Source organism: Nelumbo lutea, chromosome 2, assembly GCF_056320005.1.
Source record: "Nelumbo lutea isolate HS-2025 chromosome 2, American lotus-T2T, whole genome shotgun sequence".
Taxonomy (NCBI): domain Eukaryota; kingdom Viridiplantae; phylum Streptophyta; class Magnoliopsida; order Proteales; family Nelumbonaceae; genus Nelumbo; species Nelumbo lutea.
In genome coordinates this window covers 90312792-90336453 of record NC_142685.1, presented here as the reverse complement: position 1 = coordinate 90336453, position 23662 = coordinate 90312792, and the positions used below count along the sequence as shown (strand labels likewise).

At 36.3% G+C, this 23662-nt stretch overlaps 1 protein-coding gene across 4 annotated transcripts; it reads left to right on the top strand.

Annotated features, from left to right (window-relative positions):
• Positions 1 to 5019: 5019 nt before the first annotated feature.
• LOC148871797 (SAGA-associated factor 11-like) lies at positions 5020 to 8427 on the top strand. 4 transcript variants are annotated; one of them, XM_088971093.1, is made up of 5 exons: positions 5094 to 5239; positions 5799 to 5857; positions 6025 to 6174; positions 7272 to 7583; positions 7929 to 8427. In XM_088971093.1, exons 3-5 carry the CDS (start codon positions 6133 to 6135, stop codon positions 8109 to 8111), a joined length of 537 nt encoding a protein of 178 aa, XP_088827219.1. In that variant the 5' UTR covers positions 5094 to 5239; positions 5799 to 5857; positions 6025 to 6132; the 3' UTR covers positions 8112 to 8427. The 4 variants fall into 4 exon arrangements, with proteins under 4 accessions (XP_088827217.1, XP_088827219.1, XP_088827218.1 ...); XM_088971091.1 differs by lacking the exon at positions 5799 to 5857 and having other exon boundaries at positions 5020 to 5239; XM_088971092.1 differs by lacking the exon at positions 5799 to 5857 and having other exon boundaries at positions 5116 to 5471.
• The last annotated feature ends 15235 nt before the right edge of the window (positions 8428 to 23662 follow it).

The window sequence follows — 23662 nt, the reverse complement described above, 5'->3', positions numbered from 1 at the left end:
ACTCATAGCATTAGCATCCATTTATCACTTATTTGTTCACTAAATGGATGTTAAAACTGTTTTCTTAAATGGTGATTTAAATGAAGAGGTTTACATGAAACAACTAGAAGGATTTGTTTTTCCTAGAAATGAGAAGAAAGTCTGTAAACTGGTAAAATCACTATATGGATTAAAACAAGCACCTAAACAGTGGCATGAGAAATTTGATTCTTGCATCATAACTTTTGGTTTTAAATATAATAGTGCTGATAGTTGCATCTACTCAAAATTCACTGAAAATTATGGAGTAATTGTGTGTCTTTATGTTGATGATATGCTTATTGTGGGTATAAATATGGTTGGCATAAATGAAACTAAAAACTACTTATCATTTATCTTTAAGATGAAAGATTTAGGAAAAATAGATACCATCTTGGGAATAAAAGTTAAAAAGCATAGTAGGGGCTATGCATTAAGCCAATCACATTATATTGAGAAAGTACTTGAGAAATTTAAGCATTTAGGGTTTAAAGAATATAGCACGCCATATGATTCTAGTATAAAGCTAGTAGAAAATACTAGTAGAGCAATTGCACAACTTGAGTATGCTAGTGCAGTAGTGAGCTTGATGTATGCTATGCTTTGTACCATACCTGATATTGCATTTGCTGTAAATAAACTCAGTCGGTTTACAAGTAATCCCGATGCAGAGCACTAGAAGACAATTGGGAGAGTTCTTGGGTATCTCAAGAGAACCTTGGAACTTGACTTGTTTTATTGTGATTATCCAGCTGTACTAGAAGGGTACACTGATGCAAGTTGGATTACCGGTAATGGAGATAACAAATGCACACCTGGATGGATTTTTGTCCTTGGTGGGGGTGCGATCTCTTGGGCATCCAAGAGACAAACTTGTATATCTCACTCGACCATGGAATTTGAATTCATAGCCTTAGCGGTTGCTGGAAAAGAGGCTGAATGGATTAGGATTTTATTATTGGATATAAAACTTTGGCCTAATCCTATGCCTCCAATTTTCATTTATTGTGACAGTGAGGCAACTCTGTCAAGGGCCTACAGTGGTACCTACAATGGTAAGTCCAAACATATAAGTCTGAGACATGAATTTGTTAGGCAACTGATTCAAGATGGTGTCATCACTATAACCTATGTGAAGTCAAGTAAAAACTTGGCTGATCCTCTTACCAAGGGCTTGGCCATAGAATTGGTAAGAATGACAACCAAAGAGATGGGATTAAAACCCTTTACTTAATCACTTGTAATGGTATCCCAACCTGAACTGAAAACCATCAGTATTGGGTTTAATGGGTAACAACAAGTTACAACAATGTGACTGTTAGCATTGACATTGAGAAATTTTCCATCACAACATAAATAGTGTTGTCCGTTATGATGAGAGGTTGAGATAAACTCTTAATGAACTTCTGAAATGTGTCAAATAACAGAGCACATAGTGGAACTTCAGCTATGTGAACATAGAAGTAGTGTCGCTTCTCATGAGGGTTTGGGTTTGCTCTCGGGATTGTTCATGAAACCAGGAAAGAAGCACATGACCATAACAGTGTTGAGCAAAACTTGAAACTCTTGCAAAGACTGGACATTTTTGTGTGTATAGGGTTTGGGTTTGCTCTCAGGATTGTTCATGAAACCAGGAAAGAAGCACATGGCCATAACAGTGTTGAGCAAAACTTGAAACTCTTGCAGAGACTGGACATTTTTGTATGTATAGGGTTTGGGTTTGCTCTCGGGATTGTTCATGAAACCAGGAAAGAAGCACATGGCCATAACAATGCTGAGCAAAACTTGAAACTCTTGCAGAGACTAGACATTTTTGTGTGTATAGGGTTTGGGTTTGCTCTCGGGATTGTTCACGAAACAAGGAAAGAAGCACATGGCCATAACAGTGCTGAGCAAAACTTGAAACTCTTGCAGAAACTGGACATTTTTGTGTGTATAGGTGTCTCCGGTCTGTCTTGAGAGTAATTGGTTTAAGGTCTTATCACCAATAACTTTAACAAGGCTCTGAGATAACTATACTAACAAGATGTTTAAGTTGATAAATACCTTTTATATGCATAACTATGTCATAGTAGTTTGGATTGAGAGAGAACTATGTAATTGATCAATCAATGTGGGGGATTGTTGGATTTTAATCTCATAAGAGATTAAATCTAATGGGTTTGATTGGTCAATTACATGATAAATTGCACCTGCACACTTAGTTGAAAAATCAGTTTTTCTCTTACAAAAACCCAGTTTTGAACTTGTCCCACATTGGAAAATTATAAGTTTTGTTTTCAGTATTTCAATAGAATCTGATTTACACTCCTTAGAATTAGTAGAGGAGAGTATGGGGATTTGATACCGCGCAACACACACACACGCGTGGCTCGCAATGGACGGCTCTGGTTTTGGTGCGTTGATGACCGTTGATCACCGTTGATGAGATCAACGGTCACGATTCTATCGGGTGTGATCAAGAGGCACAATTCAAAATTAACAGTCACCAACTGTTAACTACTTTTTAAACAGTCACAATGTTTGAAATTGTAACTGTTCAAGGTGCCTTCTCTAAACCAGCACCTACCTTTTCTTCATACCTCTTCACAAATTATTTAAGGAGCATGAATTAGACTCAAAATTACACAATTTCGAAATTCACTCTCTCTCTCTCTCTCAGTCTAGTCTGCTACAGTCTCACATAAGGTTTCTTTGGAGACTCTTCAACTTTGCTGGTTGCAGATTCTCGCCCAAGGCTCTATTGTATCATGGGAACGAATTTGCCTGTAACCCAATAGCAAACTCAGTGAAACTGAGTGGGGGCAAATAACATTCTAAAGATAGTGTCTTCAGACGCGCCTTAGAGCTTCTCCTCCAAACTTACAGTGACCCCATCTTCTCCAATAGAAGGTACACACTTCCCGTATGTGAATCGAAGTGTCCATCGGATGCAAGTTCTTGTTAGGAAACTCCCCCTACCTGAATGAGGAGAGTTCTTTTTTCTTTTTGGGTAAACTCCAAAACCCCTAAGCTATGGGGGGCATGTCACATCAATACTTAAAACTAAACTTTCAAAAGTTGTAGAGACCCACCCCCAAACTTTCACAAGCTAAGTACCCTTAAAGGCAACTGAAAACTCAACGTATGTGTAAGTCAATTCATGAAAACTTTGCGTATGTTTGAGTATTTTATCTAAAATGACTAATGGGTAAAAAGGACAATTTGGGCATTTAAAAAATTATAATAGATGATGTGATGCCCATGGCAGCGTTCTCTATCATACTAAAGAAACACGAACGGGGTCATTTATTTAAGGGATTTGTAAAAGTTTGTGGGGGTATTTGCAACATTTAAAAGTTATGTAGTGAGTAGACCTGTTCATGGGCCGGGTGGCCTGATAGGCCGGCCTGACCCCCGGACGGGCTTGAACAGGCTTTTTGGCCCGTGGGCTTAACCTCGGGCCAAAAAGCCCGGCCCGCATAAAATTCGAGCCAGGCTCGGGCTTTGCCAAAATAGTTCGGCCCGACTTATAGTTAAACCTAAGTAAACTTGGCTCGACCTATAGTTAAAATTAAGTAAAAACCCTATGTGATGTCTATTTGAATAAATTTTTTGATTTGAGAAGGTCATTGATTCACTTGTAGGCTCATTGTTCATTTAAATAGGGGAAAAACATCTAAATTAAAATAAAAAATGTCAATTTGAATAGGGAAAATTTTGAATTTCTTTTATTAGGTTGGGCTTCGGGCTTTTTATCAGGGCCGGGCTTGGGCCCAAGTTATAGGCCCGTTGGTCGGGCCGGGCTTGGGCTCGGGCCTAACAGTTTTCTGTTAATAAAGAGTTAAAGCCCGGCCCGAGCCCAGCCCGGCCTGGCCCATGAACAGGTCTAGTAGTGAGGTGACATGTCCCCCATAGTTCGGGGGTGTTTTAAGTTTACTCTTTTTTCTTTTTATATTTTGGGTAAATTTCATATTAGTACCCTGTACTTTGGGGCTGATCTCGCTTTAGTACCCAAGCTTCCAAAACATGCCACTATAGCATTTAAATTCTTGAAAATTGCCAATTTAGTCCCCATCATTAGCAATCCATTAGTTATTTGTATCACATAAAGACATGAGTAATTTAAAACTTATAAAAATGTCAAAAATTCATCATCTTCTTCAAAATTGGAATCCATCTTCTATCTCCACTCTATTATTCTCTCTCTTCCCCTTTCTTCTTCTTCTTCTTCTCTCTACCTTATGTTGTGAACTTCCTAAGTCTTCCTCACATCTCTTTCTCTCTCCTTTTTTTTTTTTGTTTCTCCCTCTTTTCCATTGCAATAGGGACTACATGGAGTAGAGAACAAGCTCTATTGGACCTATTATTCTAAACCAACTTCTATTGGGTGTTTGTGGCATCGTGAAAATAGGAATGTTTTTGGGTTCATTGAGAGCTTAAAGGGATGATGAGGCTTTTGATGAACTATTAGAATCTCTTTCGCAACAAAGAAACTAGGATTGTGTTGGGAAAGCATCAACATGCTTGGATTGTTGGTAAAGTTTTAAAGATGGATGCAGTTTCAATCATTGTCGGGTTGGTTCGGCGAGGTATAATTAGAAGTTAAAAGGAAATTATAAATTTCATTTTGAAATAACTATGTTTATATTAGTTCTGGGCTTGAAGGGGGGTTTCTCTTTTCATTTGTTTTTGTTATTGTCTTTTGAAAGATTTGGACATAAGAAAATTAGATTACACCCAAAGGATATTTTTGTCCTTTCATATGCCACTTAACGTTAATTAACAATTTTAGACTAAACTGATTGTTTTTGGGAGTTTAGATATTATAGTGGTACTAAATTGAAACTTGCGTCAAAGTACAGGGTTCTAATCTCGAATTTATCCCTTCTTTTTCGATTTTAACTTTTAATCCCAAATAAATTCTGTCACTCTTCTAAATGGGCCTGGCCCAAGCCGAAGAGTTCACAAAGGCGCCCCACTGCCCCACTGCACTATACAACACATCTCAACCGTGAATTCGGATCACCGAGAGATGCAAGTACGGGAGATGTTCGCAATGCACGCTGATGTGATCTCCTAGCCGAAACCCAAATAGGTCACTCGTCCTTCCCATCTGATCGATTTGTTCCCAGAATCCCAGTTTCCCTGTTACTGCTACTCATCGTCGATCAAATATCCACTCTCTAATTGATCTCTGTTTTACGTGTTTTCAGCAGTTGAAACTTGAAAGCTCGCTCAAGTAAGACTCTGCTTTCTCCTTCTTCTGGTTTTAAGGTGCATAAGATTTGAATTGCGAAGGATCCCGTTCTAACGCTCTTGGAAACAGAAATTTGAATTGACCCAAATAATGTAGCAAAGCCTGCAGTCGGTAATTCTTGGGTTCTGTCGTGATTGTCTGAATTCCTATGCCTGTTTGTTTCATGGTCGATCTGCTTTCCTCGGTGTTTTTTTGGTGGATTCCTCTTGAATTGGTACGAAGGTCTGCTAAGAATTCAGATTTTTGATCGGTTTATGTTGAGTCAATCTATCGGTATTTATGGGTTGATATTGGTAGGAAGGTCGTCGGTCTAGTTTGCCTTCTTTGTCTGGAATACCATATTGTCATTCTGGGATTCAAGCGGTTGGATTTGGGAATTCTGGTCGAAGGTTGAACTGATGTTTTGATCCTTAAAAGAACGCATAGGATCGTTTATCGTTTGGTGATCGTGTTCTTGTAGTACTTCCTTTAATCCGTCGATTTTGGATTTTCTTTTTATTTCCCTGTTTTTTTTATTTTTCATAATGAATGATTTGTGCAGCATCGGATCGGTGATTATTATAGGAGGGATAACAAACAGAAAGGATGAGTAGAAAACAAGTAATAAGGCAGAGGGGAAGCAGTAAAGAAAAAAGAAACCCATAGGGCACCAGTTGTCACTCCAATTAATGAAAATTATTGATTTTTTTTTCTTCAACTTCATTCTATTGTTTCATGGTCTTAATTAAAATTTTGTGGTCTTTTCTTATGCTTGACTTGTGGTTTAGGTATGATAAAATTGTTCTGCAAACATACTGAGGTAGCTTCCATTGAAGATTCTGATAAGTAGGCAGAATCTACTACTCTTTTCAGTTGTGAGCTTAACTTTCACACCCATGTCAGCACCAAATGATGATAATGCATCTGCTCATTCTCAGGTAACTTTCTTCTTGTCCACTCGAGAATACAAATCTCATTCAAGATAAGCTGACATACTTTTTTCTTTCTTCTGATTTTTATGCTTTTTTAATATTTTGGGTCGGAGTTTGCATATGAGAATTGGGATTTGGAGTGATAGCCTCCATGTCCTGGTTTTAATTTGATAAATACTTAGGTCAGAACAATAGGACGGGAATGAAACTCTGCTTACTGGCTGCTTAAACACATGAAAAACATGCAGATGAAGAGCCTCCGTTCTCTAAGTCTCATTGAGGACTTTTTTTTGAAATAAAACAACGAAAAAGAAGAGGAAATGAGAAGAAATTTCTAGTCATACACTTATAACAATCCATTCTTTAGATTGTTTTGTCACTTCCTGGCCACGTAGGGGGGGGGGGGATGGATTACTTCAATCCTCTCATTTTGAATTTAGTATTTTTTTTCCTGTTTAAATTCTTCATTAAGCAGACCCAATTATGAAATTGTATATAGTGTAATTATTATGAATTATATGTGCATATATCTCTTTACTTTTTTCATTCTTTCGTATAACCTTTTGTGGGTAGATAGTAAGAGTCTTATTCAATATTGATATACAACTAATTACTCAGTTGCTTCCTAAGGTTCCATTTGGGAAGAGTGCAAATGCCGGTTCAGTGTATGTATGCACTCTGGTTCAGTTTTATCAGGTGTTTGACAAGAATGCATTTTTGTATTAAAAATGAAGGCAAACACAGATTCCAAGACATGATTGTGTTCAAAATGAGTGTAAAATTTGCATATGTATTTGCACTCAAAGTTGGTCAATGTAGAAAAGGTGGTCAATGTAAATATGTCTTGGTATTCATGTTTGTACCTATCACAACTAAAAATCATTCGACAAGAGTACAAAATTATCATTACAAAACTAAACCAACTTTGCATTTTTATGAAGCAGACATATTTGCATTTGTACCCAACATTTTGTATTTGTATTCTTCTCAAACAGAACCCAAAAATTACCCACTCTCTATAAGATACATCTAGATGCGTGGTCTTACAGAAGAAGATATTTCTGAATTCATCTTCATCTTCTTCGTTCTGTTTTGTGATGCAGTTGTCATCTCATTTTTTTGCGGGCCTTCTTGACTCCATAACTGTAGATGTTGCATCTGAGTGCCACCGGATAGCTAGGCTAGGTCTTGATCGTAATTTAGAGGAAGAGGAGGAGGAATTGAGGCTGTCAGCACAGGCTAGGGTGAGGGTAGCTGATCCTAGTAATAGTGGTGAAGCAAACAATAAGCATGTGGTTGACATATTTGGACAAACTCATCCTGCTGTTGCCAATGAAATATTTGAATGCATGAACTGTGGGCGGTCGATCATGGCTGGAAGGTTTGCTCCACATTTGGAGAAGTGCATGGGGAAGGTTGGTTTTTAAATATCTTGTTCTTTACTGATCTTGTTGTGTTGGTGACCAAATAAAATATGATGTACTGTTCAATAATAGGTCAAACTAATGAAGTTGTTGAAAACCACTTGCATCAAATATAAAGTCCATTCAATAAATAAACTTTTGTTTCTCCTTTTCCTTTTTGTTTCTTTACTGATAGTTAGAAAATCGGCCATTTATAAGATTGTTGGGGTCTCACAGAATGAACGAACCAAGCACAATTGATTGTAGAAGACACGATTTTTTCCTTTTTATTTTTTCCTTTTTCTGGAGTGTTTTGAACTCAGTTCATTATATGTTGGTCATATTTTTTTTTTCCAGGGTCGAAAGGCTCGTCTCAAGTCAACAAGAAGTAGCAAAACTCCACAGAACCGGTATTCACGTGGCAGCCCAGTTTCTACCTACTATACCTACTCCAATTCCCCTAGTGTAAACCGGATTGTAAATGGAACACCTGGTCCTACAGGTGGGGAGTATGCTGATGGCACCTTTGAGGAGACATGATATTCTAAGCAAATGGGCTTCTCTGGGCTTCTATGAATAAAGATCGACAGAATTACTTGGTCATGAGGGAGCACCAACTTCATGTTTTATGATGATTTATGCTATGTGCTTTTAGGAAATGGGGAGGTAACCATATTGATGTGATGTTCTTTGATCACTTCATGTCTGAGTATTGGAGATCCATAACCTATCTCCCTATTACCTTCAATCTGATTGATAGCATGACATCTCTTTTTGTCAACTTTTGCATTGAAATGTGCATGAATAATAATTCACTAATTCAAGGAATCAATTATATGCATATTATGGTTGTCAATGCAGGCTTTTCATCTCTAGAAGATACGATTTTGTATATTTACCGTATAGGTTAGTTGATTAAGTATTTTGTAATGAGTAACAAGTTAGCACCTGATTTACACACGACATCTGAGGTGCCTTTTCTACCAGCTTAAATGGATAGCCACATGGTGATAATTTCTACTGTCCATTAGTATGCTGAGTATATATAATGGGATTCCGGACCATTGGACTCCAGAGGATCATATTTTCTGTAAACTTGTGTAAGATTTTTCATTCCTTCTCTCTTAGTAAAACCAAACCATCCTGGGCTTTTGAGATTAATTCTCTAATTTATGTTTCTGTTTTTCTAAATCAAGTTTGGATTAAAAGACATTGGCTATTCTATTGGATTACAATATGACCCAAGTCAAATCAATAAGTTCTACTCTCCTGTTTGTATATGGGGCCTTTTGTACTTATCTTTTCATACTTCTAATGAAACACAGGTTACTTTACTCTTGCACGGTGGGTCATTATCCAATGTCGGTTCAAGTTATCTGGGTTGGTAGTAGGAGTGGACTGAATATAGACCTAACATTTGGCATTTTTTGCACTAGGTGGATGCTCTCACATGTGGATTTGTTTTGTAATGCTTATCAGCTGAGATTTTACCATTGCACCAAGCAATGGCCCCTAGTTTGTTCTCTCTCTCTCTCTCTCTCAATATATATATATATATATATATATTATATCTTTAAAAAAAAAGAAGATAAAGGAAAAGAAAAGGTGGAGTAGAGTTAGGTTATTGAAAGTTATGGTAGGGGGACTGGGGGAGTATCTTTCTTCTGGCCGTTCTCCTTGAGTGACAGCTCATATCTTTCTCGAAATTTATGATTTTGGCCATAACCACAACTTAGGGTTTAGGAGAGATTTCAGAAATGTAGAAAGTGAGGAAATGATTCTGTCCATCTCTCTCTCTCTCTCAAGATGTAATATAATAGGGAGAATGATCCCTCTTCCTCCCTCGTAAGAAATTCTAGAAATTTGCTTTTAAAGTGGATCTTCATTTCTATATGTTGTAATATTTTTTTTGAAGTTATACATTATTAATTAAATTTACTTGTTACCTACCCCATCAAACAAAAATAAAAGAAAAATATGAGAAAAAGAAAATAAAAGAAAGAAGACCAACCTTTTGTGCTGTGGTGCACTGGTGGCTCCTATATGGAGTGAAATACTAAAATGGAAATCTGATAGATGATGCATGTCCCCCATGTATACTTTTGCCTGGCTTATGATTAATCGGTGAGCCCTTATAGGAAGTGAAACAAATGCAACAATATTGAGAAGAATCCTTATATCAAGTGATTTAGCTAGCTACCATCAACATAATTCCCAGGGTACAAAGTACAAACATTGTAGCCTTTTAGAGGGATTCCAGTGGGCTCAACCATGAGAGAGTGGATCACTGTGAGTAGATCTTCGTTTTTTTTAAGATAAATAAACAATAAATTTTATTGCTAAAAGGAAAAACAGTACAACATAACTAGGTGACAAGATGTCACCCCCTCCGGATTACAGCAATGAAAAGCCACAGAACATAAAGAAACACCATTTCAGAAACAAGACAAATCTCAGCACTCCTATCAAGAATTCAGAGAAAACATGGACTCATGGTCATGTTTATGGTAAATTACATGCTACTAAAATAGTTCATATATATATATTTTTTGAATTTGTAACATTATATACCTGCAAAAGATGTTGCATTTGTTACTAAGCAATGTTTGATATGAAAATTGACATTCATATTGTACATGTCTGACATGGACTCTGAAGCATGTATGACATGGACACGTTTCCCATTTAGGAGAATCCATGCAAAACCGCTCCTCATTTCCCCAAATCATGGAGATTAGATATGGACAGGGGTGTTCCATGCAATATGCTTATATCATGTTCTTATATCTAGTTTCTTAAGCTAAAGGCCATTTCTCAATATTCATGTCTTGCTAAATTTAATTAAATTTTTATTTATAGAGGGTTTTATAGTATAATTTGTTTAAAACATCATTTTACAAATTTGAAAAGTGTTAATGCTATAAAGTACACCTTGAAGCATCCGTGCGTTATCTGCCAAGTACTGTGTCCAACTCCAGTATGCTTGGCATGTGTAGTCATATGGACTGATGGACATAATAGGTCAGAAGGTTTTCAGGAACAGTGTTGATGAGTTTATTCTAATTTACCTTACATGACAGTACATCTGGAGAGTAGATTCATCAAGTGTAGAACAGGACCTCAGTACCAGGAGATTATTGTTTTGGTAGTAAATAAAAAAAAATTTATTAAAATTAAGAAAGAGTACATTAAGTTTTACAACAAAAGGTGATGAGAGATCACCTTTACTCCAAATGAATCTCTTGAGACATCTCTGAATTCTGATAGAATTAGTACCCAATCCAGTAGCTTTGAGCCAATCCTGGAACAGATCTTCATCCCATTTCAAACTTTTTTTCCATACTTCCCAACAAACAGCAAAAGGAATGCATCTCCAGAAGATTTTAGTGTCTTTACTTCCTTGTAATGTAGGCCAGCAAGCAAAAAATTATCTTCACGACCTTGGAGTCCAGATGGCTTCAATGAAGAGTTGAAAGAAAAAACCCCATATAAAGTATGAAAATTTACATCCATAACATAGGTGAAATACATTCTCTTCCATTAACTTGCAAAAAGCGCATCTGCCAGCTAGTTGGAAACCTTTTCTCTTGATTTGATTTTGCATAAGAGTGATATCCAAAAAATCAGCCAATAAAAGACCTTCATTCTTGGAGGAACCAGGTTTCCCCAAGCACCTTAAATCTCGGTCCTTTTAGCCTGATTTCTTGACATTGCCTTGTAGAATGATTTCACTGTGAATCTGCCATTCCTGCACACTTTCCACCATCTCTCATCAGGTCTGTCAATATTAATTTCTAATTCTTGTAACTTGGACAGCAGTTGAATGCATTCTTCCACCTCTCCAGTAGCAGTCTTCTAAATTTTGGAGCCCAAACTACTAAACCCTGTCTTAATTCATAACATTGTTTTTTTTTTTTTTTTTTGAAAAGGTAAGGTAATATATTAAACTGCAAAAACCTAAAACTGAAACTGCAGGCATTTACATAGAAAGAAACTATCCAAAAAAGAGAGTTCTTTATCAAAAAAAGGACTTGTATGTCTAGATTTGAAAAGCGAGCAATTAACCAGCCATGAACACAGCATGCCCATGTTGACGCCCTTCAAATACTCTCTGGTTCCTTTTTGCGCCAAACTTCTCAGAACACAGCTGCAGGAAAGGTGTTCCAAACCACTCTTCCAGCCTTATATCCTTTAACCACCAAGCGAACAGAAAATGATATTGTGATATTTTCACTCAGATTGTAAAGTCTAGGACACATCTCACAAAGTTTTTCCACTCCTAACCAATCATCCTCTCAAAATCAAATGGTATTTCCCATTCCTACTTGCCAACATGTGGATTAACCATTAAAGAGTGAAACTTCATAATACCCTTCCAAATCCCAACTCCATAAGAACACCCAAAATTGATCACCCCAAGCTTATGCTCCGCTGTCCTGAGGAGATTCTCTCTCAATGCCAAATCTCCATCCCCACATTCCCAGTAGGGCAGGCAATTTTGATCCCAACCCATTAAACCCACCCATTTGAATAGAAGGTCAATATGGGTTGAGTGATCCATTAGGGTCAAGGGAAAAGGGTCAGGATGGGTTGGGTCAAGGATACCCATTGGCTTGTGAGGACATTGGTTGAGTTAGGGTTCGAACTGTTTGAAGTTCTCGTCTCGTCTAGTTGCCTGTACTCGGTTTCAAATTTTCTTTTCTTCATATCCATCATCAAGCAAACTTGAATGCCAAAATCACATCCGCCACTGAATCAGGCTTCAGGTATTTCTTGCCATTGTTTATCACTTTCTCACCGCTGATCTTCAAAGTTCACGCCTGCTGTTTCTTGTCATTGTTGTTTCTTGTTGCATCTGTCAATCTTCATATCCACATCTTCATCGTTTCTGAGAAAGTTGGGTTTTCAACTAGTTTTCAAGTTTCAACTCTCAAAAATGAGTTAGGTTTCAATGAGATGAAGCTTTTTCCCCAAATGTCTACATGCTTTCCAACTCTTTTAATTTAATGTGATTTCAAATGCAACAACCATTTGTTTTCATTGAGTTAGGGTTCCTGGAAAAGCCCTGTTTTGGACTAGAACAGGGTATCAACATTTGTTTCTGGACATGGCAATAAACACTAATTTGTTGAATTCCCTTGTTTATCTCCAAAAGTGCATGGAGAAAAAGCCAAGCAACTCTGTGGAATTGTAGAAGAGAAGAGTACAGTAAGCCCACAGTGTGTAGATGGAAATGGTTGTTTTCTTTAAAGCTCTAACAGTAGATAAAGCGGAGGTCGAGCTTCATTTTGTTAACGTTGTTATTTTCGTTGTAATTTTAGTAGCTTTTATTATTCAATACTGTAATTAACCAATTAACCACTGCAACTTCAGAGAATTTGTAATACAAGTTGTTGATTGCTGTTTATTTACTATTGTTCTTGTTGCTTCCTTGAATTTTTAATCTGAATTGAAGGAGGGTGAGCTGGATCTGATGCTTAGTTTTAGATTTCTAATTAGTGTGAGGCTTATGTTTTAGCCATCATAGTTTGTTTTTAGGTTTTAAGATCATGGTGGAATCCTCATCTTTTTTTCCCTTTTGGTCATCCATTGTCCATTCTCCCATATAAACTTTCTTATCATAGGAAGTAGAAACATAGGATGCAAATGGATGGGATATTGGGAGTTAATCCAATTCAAATTTAAATCTGAGTTTATGTTAGATTCTGAGATCTGTTTTTGCAAATTATCTGCATTTTTTTCTACATGTTTTTGCAATTTTCTGTATTCTCAGGTATATGGGTTGATCTGACCCGTATCTTCCATGTGGAAATTATAAGAATAGGAAAAACGATATTCTCTTAAAATGGAGGTCTTTCAGGTATATAGGTTGGGCCGATCCATAAATACCATGTGGCAATCATAAGGACAACTTTCCCTTAAAACGCATTTTGGGTATATGGGCTGAACTGACCCGTATCTTCCACATGGCAGCCACAAGAATGCCAAGAACTCATTTTTCTCATTTAAAGTGAATTTCCAGTATACGGGTTGACCTGACCTGGTTGTGGCATTTGGCATAGGGGAAATTTAAAAAAAAACATTTAATTTAGGTGAGCAGGTCAATATGGGTCATGGGTGGGTGAGTTATGACCCACCAACAAGCAATGCATATGGATCATTAGTGGGTTAGTGGGTCATAATGGGTGGGTTGGTATTCAACCCACACCCAACCATTTTCCACCCCTACTTCCCAGCAATGCCTTGGTCATCAATCTCACCTTTCCATCACCCAGCCTCCCATTCTTCTTATCCCTACACACCCAATCCCATTAGACCAAATGAAACTTTCTTACTTCTGAATTAGAATTCCATAAGAACTCCTTTTGAATCCTTTCTATCTCATCCATCAATATAGCTGAAATTTTGAGAACGAATAGATAATAAACAGGCAGATTGGACAGCACACTCTTTATGAGAATTCTCTCTCAAGGATAAATACCTCCCCTTTCACCCTGCTAACTTCTGGTCTATTCTATTCAGCACTGGCTGCTAAGTTGAAAGAGTTGAAGCTTTTGCGCCAATGGAGATTCCCAAATAAGCAAATGGGAATTCCTCTACCAAACAACCCAATTCCTTTACACAAGCAAAGAATTAGGCATATTCCCTACCCCTATCATTAGCTTTTCTTCAAATTTATTTTCAGCCCAGCCATCATCTCAAAACTTTTTAGAATTGCTCTTAAGTTCAACAGCTGTTCCGCTGAGGCATCTACAAAGACTAAGGTCTCATCAGCATAATAAAGATGTATGACAACACCTCAACTACTAACAAAAATAACATCGGCAACAGAGGGTCACCTTGTCTTAATCCCCTGGAAGCTGTAATGGATTCCATAAAGACCCTGTTTACCAACACCAAAAATGAGAGTGGATATACAAATGCAAAAATCCAGCTCCTCCTCCACTTCTCCCCAAAACCCATCCTTGTAAGCATTTCCTCCATAAAACCCTGCTCTACATGATTGTATGCCTTCTCCATATCAAGTTTACACACCACTCCTTCCACCTTGCTTCTAATATTCTAGTGTCAACACATTCACTTGTAACCAACACCCCATTGAGGGCATTTTGCATTTTTTGTAGTGTTACATGGACTCCCCTATGTGGATGAAGTGATGTTTTGGATTCTGCCAAGCTATTCTTTAAGTGACTCTCCTACTTATATTTTTTCTGCCTGCTTATGTAACATAATATTAATAGTTAATATAACTATTGATTGTTCTACCAAAAAAAGAAATATAACTATTGAATGCTAGGTTTTTTTTTCTACAGAGTATTACTAAGTAATATACACAAAATTTTATACCTTTTTCTCTAGGTTTATGATGTTAATTCAAAATATATGGGATCAATTAAAAGTTTAAAATATATAGGTTATTTTAATAGTACCGAGTTTCTTTGAACATGTCACTGAGTTGAAGTTCTTTTGTCTTGCTGAGTCAAACTGCTGGATATGCATTGGATTCTGATTCCTGTGTCTGTTTCCATGCAACAATGGTTCTAAGAGAACTCAGAGAATGACAAAGAAAGGTTTAGTTTGCAGATCATAAATAGTTGGAATAAGTCTATTGAGTTGAGGGTTGTTTCCAATGCTACTTTTGAAGTTATTTTATGAAAGAAATAGGAAGAAGATTATTCATCAAAAAAATAGGAAGAAGATTTAAGAGAAATGTCAGAAAATCAAACGGAGTATGTAAGAGGAAGGCAGATTTTGATGGAGTACTTATCTATAGTCAGTGTACCTGTTTATGAATTAGAGGCAGAGAATTGGGAGTGGTGTGCAGAATTGCTATGATAAAGCTTATAACCATTTAAAGATGAGTTTTCTGGAGTATACACTAAAGAGAATGGGTTTTGGGTTAAGGTGAAGAGTATACAAGAGTTGTTTCATCAATTCTTCACTTTTCATAATGGTTGACTGGGTTCCTGCTTCCATTGAAGTTGCAGGGTTTCCAGTAGAGATATGTACTACTATCATTTCTATTTATTCTTAACATAAAGGCACTCCATGAGCTCACTTTATTGAGGAGTGCTTTGTCTGACTTGCTTTTGCATTTATTATTTTCCCCCTTGTTTTTGCATTTATAATGAAATTTTTATGGCATGGGAAAGTTTACTGTTCTAAAGAGATGTGCAAGTGTTTAAAAGATGATTTTCTTTGGTGTTGGAAAGCATATGGTTGATGGTGATGGCTGTTAAGATTGTCTGAAGGAAGGAGAATTGGTTAGTAATGCGGTTTTCTTATGGCTTTTTGGTTTTGTCTATTAAAAGGAACAGATTTATACAAAGGATTAGATATGAGATACGAAGATGAAGGATGAGATTTTGGAAGGTCATTTGGTTTGATGAGTTCTCTCTTAAGTGAGTTCCGTTTAAGTTCCGATGAGAAAGCATATGGATTTGGTTGTTTGGAAGTGAATGGGAGATGGAATCTGAGTTTTGGAGGAACCAAAATGATAGAGAAGTTGAAAGAATAGTGATGTTTGCTCATTTAGAAATTTAGATATTATTACATTTAGGCATTGATGATCGAAGTTTGGGGACATGGTTCATGGAATTAATTTATCATTGGAGTTTTCTTCTTATCTATGGGACCAAGATATGGACTGCTTTTGGATGGATACATTTGGAGAAGATTTATTTGTTGCAAAGTTTTCCTTGTTTAATCTGCTACGTTGGATAAGCTTTTTTTCTTGTTTGATATTTAGGTAGAACTGTAGAAGGAAGAGGATGTGGAATGTTTGGATAAAGTTTTGAATTTTTTCTTGATCTTAACTGGGTCATGGATAAAAGTATGATGGCATGATGTTGTGGGTAAGAAGAAATGCCTAGTCAATACACATACCATTATGCTAATGGTAAAATCTTGGGCTGACAAATGTGAGAATGCAACTCCAGATCTGAAAGCAGCTACTTTGTGAAAAAGATGCCAAAGGTTAGGTCTGTATCCATTCCACTCCTCTCAAGAGCCTTTGTTCAAGTTTATCTTTTGTTGGCCTTCTTCAGCATCCAAGAGATGCCAAGTTTATCTTTTGTAAGCTACTATTTAGTTATCCACTATTAACCTTGCTGTAGGAAATTATTATGCATGGATTCCAACCATGGTTTAAAATGTCCCCAAGTTTCCTAATATTTTCACAACAAATTTTCATTTCCATGGGTAGCGACACAAGATTTTACTGAAATAGACATATTCCCCAGTGAACACTACCACCACTATGTGGAGTACAAGAGGTAATTTCCAGGACATATTTCCATTTCCATGGGCAACGACACGAAATTTTATTGGAATTGAAATATTCCCCAGTCAACATTACGTGCACTATGTGGAGTACAAGAGGTTGTACTATAACAAAAGCTGGTGACAATATTGCAGATATGAAGAGTAAAAATGTTATTGCCTGCCTAACTTGATTACCGCTTTGAGCCAGTTTGATATTCATTTCAAACATGAAATTAAATATTAATTTTTGTTTATGTAATAGATTGTTTGGTTGATCCATTAGAACCATTTGCATTTTTTTATGGATTTAAATTTTGGTTTTAACTCATTCTATCATGTAGTTTTGGATCTTAAGGTTTACAAGACAACTTCACAACATATGCTTTTGTCTATAACCTTAGTTTCTTGGTTTTGTTTAATGATTTGTAACAAGATAATGTTTTAAAAGGCATGCTTATGCTTCTTTTATCATTTCACAAAATAGCATTCTATATTTTTGCATATTTGACAATGTTTCCACCATGTCTATAATTTTTACAATTTTTTCATACGATATTTCTGACATTTCCTGCATGTTTACTGTATTTGGATGATTGACATTTCCACCAACATCGACTTTTAAACCTTGATTCAAACCTTGTGAATTCGTCCCAAGAAGCATGGAAATCTAATATCCAGTAATGAAATTCACTCCATAGGTCTTTTAAGAGAATGAAATGTTAGACAAGAGTTGAGATATATAGAATTGCATTTTTGGTGTCAAATGCAAATTAAATTGCTAGTTGGTACCTAGTATAAGAGGAAAATTTGACACCTATTTACAATGTATCTCCCTCCCCTCTTCTCTGTTACTTTCCTAGGCACTTTCCCTCTTTTATCAGAGTTTTTAACTAAGGGTCTTTCTCTCATTCTCTCCTGTTTGAAAAATGCCTCTGTGCAAAACTAAAAACGCTAGGACTCTCTTCATTTCCCTGGCATTTATTATTTTGTTTTTCTTTCTCTTATGTGTCCTTGGTAAGTTCAGTACTTCAATCCATGAGCCTAATGGTAGTGCAACTCTTCCTCAGTATGCTTTGGTGTCACACACTCATCGCTCATAAACCCCACTTTGATTACCACCTTGTTCCTCTTCCTAACCATAGAAACTGCCTCATGCAATCGAAAAGATGATGACATGGTGATATGGGCTCGTATAGGCATCCTTAGAATCAACATGAGCCATGACATGATTTGATAATGGGTGGTCCACATGCCTACCAATAAGCTTTTGTAAGCTAGAGACTAGGTTCATTTGGATCATCAAATGGTTTGTAGTGCAGTTGCCTTGAGTGACTATGTTAAGCTTTATGAGCATAGCAATCACAGGCTTCAACACTTGTTCTCGTGCCATAGACATGATGATGCATGTACATGGCTTAGTGGGGTTCTCATCAACCACACGAGTTGCTTGGAGGGGCTTTGTGAGAGGAGATATTTTGTTCTTCAATCTCTACAAAATCTCTTTGTTTTACTTGGTAAAGGTTTGGCTTTGTATGGACAGCCATCCAACAAGGAGAATAGAAAACCATCAAGTTTGCAACTGGAAGTAAGTCAAGTGCTTCTAGTGTCATGGGATGCATCAACTTCAAGGATTGGGTTTGTAGTGTCGAAGGGTGGATCTAGTGGTTACAGAATCATCAATGCAACAATGATAAGCTTGCAAAAGGGGTAGTAATCAGGGAAAAAGAGTGGCTACCTATTTGAAAATTGGGATTTACAATGAGAACGTGGAAATAAATAGGAGTATGGAGAATATAATGTCCATTAAAGATAGAATCATCAAAATAGTTATCACTGTCAACCAGAATGTGCATGATGGTTTTTCTACAATTGGTTCTGCGAAATACGATGTAGTTGAGGTTGGTTTCATGTAAATTTATGACATTCGAGAACACAATAGGACCTGGAAAGCATGAAACAGTTGCAATGTGGGTTGGCGAGATCTCAACATCTTCTACAGATGTTTTAGAGATTATCAGGACAATATAATCTCTTGGTTGATTCTCAAAGATAGTTCTATCATTGTTTATAGAGCACAAGACTTCACTTTTGGCAATACTGATGTGGTGTTGAAGAATTGTGACATTTGTAGGAAAGTCTCTGGTGCAGTAAGCTAACATTACTTATTATCTAAGAAAGGGAAGACCAAAATGAGAACACTAGGATCTTAATTCATGGTTTGCGTGCAGTAGCTTCCCCAGATTTCCTTGCAGTAAAGGAAGTGCTATTTAGGGCGGTCATTGAAGAAATACTCTAGGATTGTGCTCCTGAAGTTAGACTTTATTGGACTAATTGATCCAAAGGGGTGGACTGAGTTCCCTTATTACTCTTTATTATGTATCTATATAGTACATAAATGAGAAAACTGGAGCTACTACAGGCAATTTGGTCAAGTGGCCTGAATTTCATGTGTTGAATAGTCTCTGTCGGGCAAGTCCTTTCACAGTTGGGAGTTTAATAAATGATAAATCATGGATACCAGTGGTTGGCGTCTCCTGAATCAATGACCCATGAGCTAGGAGGGCAAGATTGAATAGCATTAAGGGCAATAGCAATACTTGTCTCGTTAAAGGATAAGGAAACAATAGAGGATTATTCCAATCAAGCCATAGCCCGATTTAGGGTGTCTACTCTTCAGCTGTGAACTTAGAGTGGCTTAAGCAAGAGCTAAATGTGCAATCTATGTGGAAACTCCGCATTCATCTCTTTTATCTTATCTTCTCATTTGGAATCAGGTGGAACACATGGTGCAAATTAGATAGTTGATCCCTTCCCAAAATTTGAAATCGAATGCCATCATATCAAGAATCTAATCAGGCAAGAAAAACATGAGTACCACCCTTCAATTTGTTTTTGATACATCTCTTTGTCTTTAGAGTTCTTCCAATCAATGATTAGATAATCATCAAGTTCCTCCCAAAGCCCTTCAAGAGTAGCAAATCAAGTTGCAATTGACATATTTTCTTGATTCAAGGCTGCAATATTTTGTGTCAATTCATAGATCCTTGCATTGTCTTACGTTTGTCTATAAGATGATTTTTCCCAAATATTGTGAGCTCCAGGGCAGGGTTGGACTATTCTAGCAATCTGTTAGGTGTCATGGAACATAACATATTCCCTACACCAAGATTTATTTTTGTTCAGAGATCAAAACCGGCAACAAGATTGATGAAATCATTGAGGGGTACACCATTTGGTTTGAAAACAAATCAAAACCGGCAATAAGAATGATGAATTTTTAATTCCGTGACCCATAATGCATTTTTTTGTTGGAACCGGATTGGCTGGAGACAACATTTTATATAGGGGTGGCAATTTTTCAACCCAAGCATTAATTGGTGGATTGGGTTGTATCCATTTAGTCCCGGGTCTAGTGGGTTGGGCAACCCAACAAGGGAGATGCTCAATGGTTTGGGTGGGTTGGGTCATGGTTATTCAACGGATAATCCATTAGCCTCTTCATATTTACATGGGCATTCTCTATTGGTCTATCCTCATTCGTCTTTTCCAGTAGACGAATACCAACGTTTGAAGAAATGATCTGGAAATGGAACCGTTTTGGCCACCGGTTTTTGGGTCAACGGTCCAATCATCCGGTTCCCGATTTTTGGGTTGACAATCAGACTGTCCAGTTTGAATGGATGACCCATTCTGACAAACAAATTAAAAAAAAATAAAAATGAAAAAACGGTCAAAACTCGTTGAACAGGTTGACAGGTTAACGGTTCGGTTGCAAGTCCATGGGTTGTTGACTTTTTTAACGGTTTTTGGCCAAAAACCTGGTTTGGGGTAAAACAGAACCACTTGCCTGGACAGTTCTCGATAGGGGTGATCATGGGCCAGGCTGTGCTGGGCCCGGGCCAGGCTTTGCACTTATGCTAAGAGTTATAGCTTAGGCCTGGGCCTGGCTCGGCCCGTGGTTCTGGGCCTGAAACATAAGCCCTACCCCATGTTTATACGGGCCAGGGCCAGGCCAGGCCTGATTCTGGGCCAACGTCACTCATATATAAAACATTATATATCTATAACATTTTATATTAAATGACATAACATGCATATAAACTTATTTTATACATTATATAATATAAAATATTACATATAATATAAATTATACATGTCATGTTATAATATTTATATATAAAATATGTAATATAATGTAAAATATGTATATATATGTATACATTATACACAAAATGTGTAAGTTTAAATAAATGCAGGTTGGGCCCAGCCCTAAAATTTGCGGGTCTGATGTGGGCTCAGGCCTAAACACAAAACTTAGGTCCAAGCTCAGAATTTTTGGGCTGGGCTGAAATGATCACCCCTATTCCCGGGTTGAACGATCTGACCGTCTAGGTCAACGGTGGTTTGAAAACCTTGGGAGAAAAGAAATCATCAATGTTTTCGAATCGTGGTTGACTCGGATGGTTGAACCATTCGGCCTGGGAACTGTCTAGGCAAGTGGTTCCATTTTACCCCAAACATGGTTTTTGGCCAATAACCATTGAAAAAGTCAATAACCTGTTGACCCAGGCGGTTGAACTATTGACTTGTTCAATGATTTTTGACTATTTTTTATTTTTAATTATTTTTTTATTTTTTTAATTTGTTTGTCAAAACAAGCCGTCCATTCAAATTGGACGGTCGGATAGTTGACCCAGAAACCAGTGGCCAGAATGTTCCGTTTCTCGGTCGTTTTTTAAAATGTTGTTTTCTCCTATAATTTGTAATTGTAAATGGTGAAATCGATTAAGGAAACAATATTAATGGCTCTCTCGAAGCAACAACAAAGCCCTATTTTTTTTCTGATCCATCTGTTTCATCATGCACTTCTTAGTAGATGCTCAACAAACTGAAAAAATTAGAGGGCACGGAGATGAACTCAAGGGTTTGGGCTGGGTGCTGTAATTGTTTGCATTGGAAATGATGAGGTACATGACCTCCCACTCCAACGTCATTGCCAATTGCGATGAAATACTCAATGTGAGCCCCTTCACCTATATAATCATGTTTTTGTTTTTTGTGTGGTTTTTTATTATTTTTCTGTAATTTTTGTTATATTATTTTATAATTTTTTTATTTTTGTGTAATTTTTACTTTCTTTTTTTATAGTTTCTAATAGTTTTCTATAGTTTCTGTGTTGTAATTTTCATAGTAATACTGTTTTTTCACATGTATAGAAAGGACAATGAAAGTTGCATTTTTTTGTTTTTTCAACTTTCTATGTAAATTCTATTAATTTTATGCATTTTTGTGTTTTTGTTTAATTTCTATTATTTTTGTGTAATTTTCATTATTTTATCCAAATGGGTTGGGTTGGGTTCAGGTGGGTTTGGGTTGAACCCAATCCATTTAATTCTATCTATATGGGGTCATTAATGGATTGGCGGGTTAGATGGGTTGGGTTGAAATTCAACCCAAACCGAACACGAGTGAACATGTCAGAATTCTGTACAGGCCCCATGTGTACAGAACATGTGTGTTCATTCGTGATTGGTTCCTAGCCTAGTGTGCAAGAATTTTGTGGTGTTCATAAAAAACCGAAATCAAACAAAAAAAATGTAGTTAATTGAACTGATTGACTCGCTTTCGATTCAGTAAAAAACCGAAGGACCAGTTCGGTTTCCGATTAACCTAGAAAAAAACAATAGTTACCTATATGTTATATATAAATATACATTCATTATATATATAAATATATGCATATATTATATTTATAATTATATATTTATAATATAAAATATATAATGTATTTATTTATAATATATATTATAAATATAAAAAACTAAAAAATTGAAGAACCAAAACCGAGCAATTGGTTAGCCAGTGGTATCGGTTCGGTTTTGATTCAGAGTAATGCAAAAACCTGTAGGACAGGTTTGGTTTTAAAAATTGCCCATGGTTGGATTAATCAAACTATGAGCACCTCTAGTTTTAAGCAAGGTTTAAAATTTCGTAATGTATCGAGTCGTATCAATCAATACGTACCATTTCAATAAGAACCCGATACACAGAACACATATAAATCATCTATTTCATTTCTTTTCATATGTATCGGCCAATATAGGCTCGTATCGGGCTATTTTGGACATCTATCGGTTGATATGAGCTCAAAACAGGTCGATACAAACCGAACATTTCGATTCCCCTTCTTCCGTTAATTTGGTTAATTTATATTTAATACCGAATATCTCTCATTAATGTTGCTTGTTAGTCCTATATTTATGTCTAACATCTCCTTCATTAATTAGTTAATTAGTCCTATATTTAAGACAAATTCAATTTGAACTTTAGAACCTACCAATTCTCTCATTAATTCGATTAATTAATGTTTCTCTCTCTCATTAATTTAGTTTTGTTAGTACAGGAACTACAAATGTTAACAAATTGATCCTTGGTCATTAGATTTTAACGCCCATTACTTCGTCACTTAGCCACTCTAATTTGTTTGTTATAATTATATAAATTTTTAGTTTTAAGTAAATTTTATCTTTTCTTAGTGGTGCTTATTAATAAATTCTGAAATTAATTATTAAAATTTACATACTAATAAATATTAAGATAAATTATATTGGTTATTTGAAAATTGATGTATATACATTCACATTTTAGTTTTTTTTTTTTTTTTGCTTTTTAAAATTTTAGTTATTCCATTATTTTTCAATGGTTACTAACTATATCTTGATATGTCACATTTTATATAAACATTAAATTATGGTCTTTTTACATTTAAACGAATTGTTTATAATCATATAAAACTTGTAAGTATTGTTATTAATATATTTTTTATG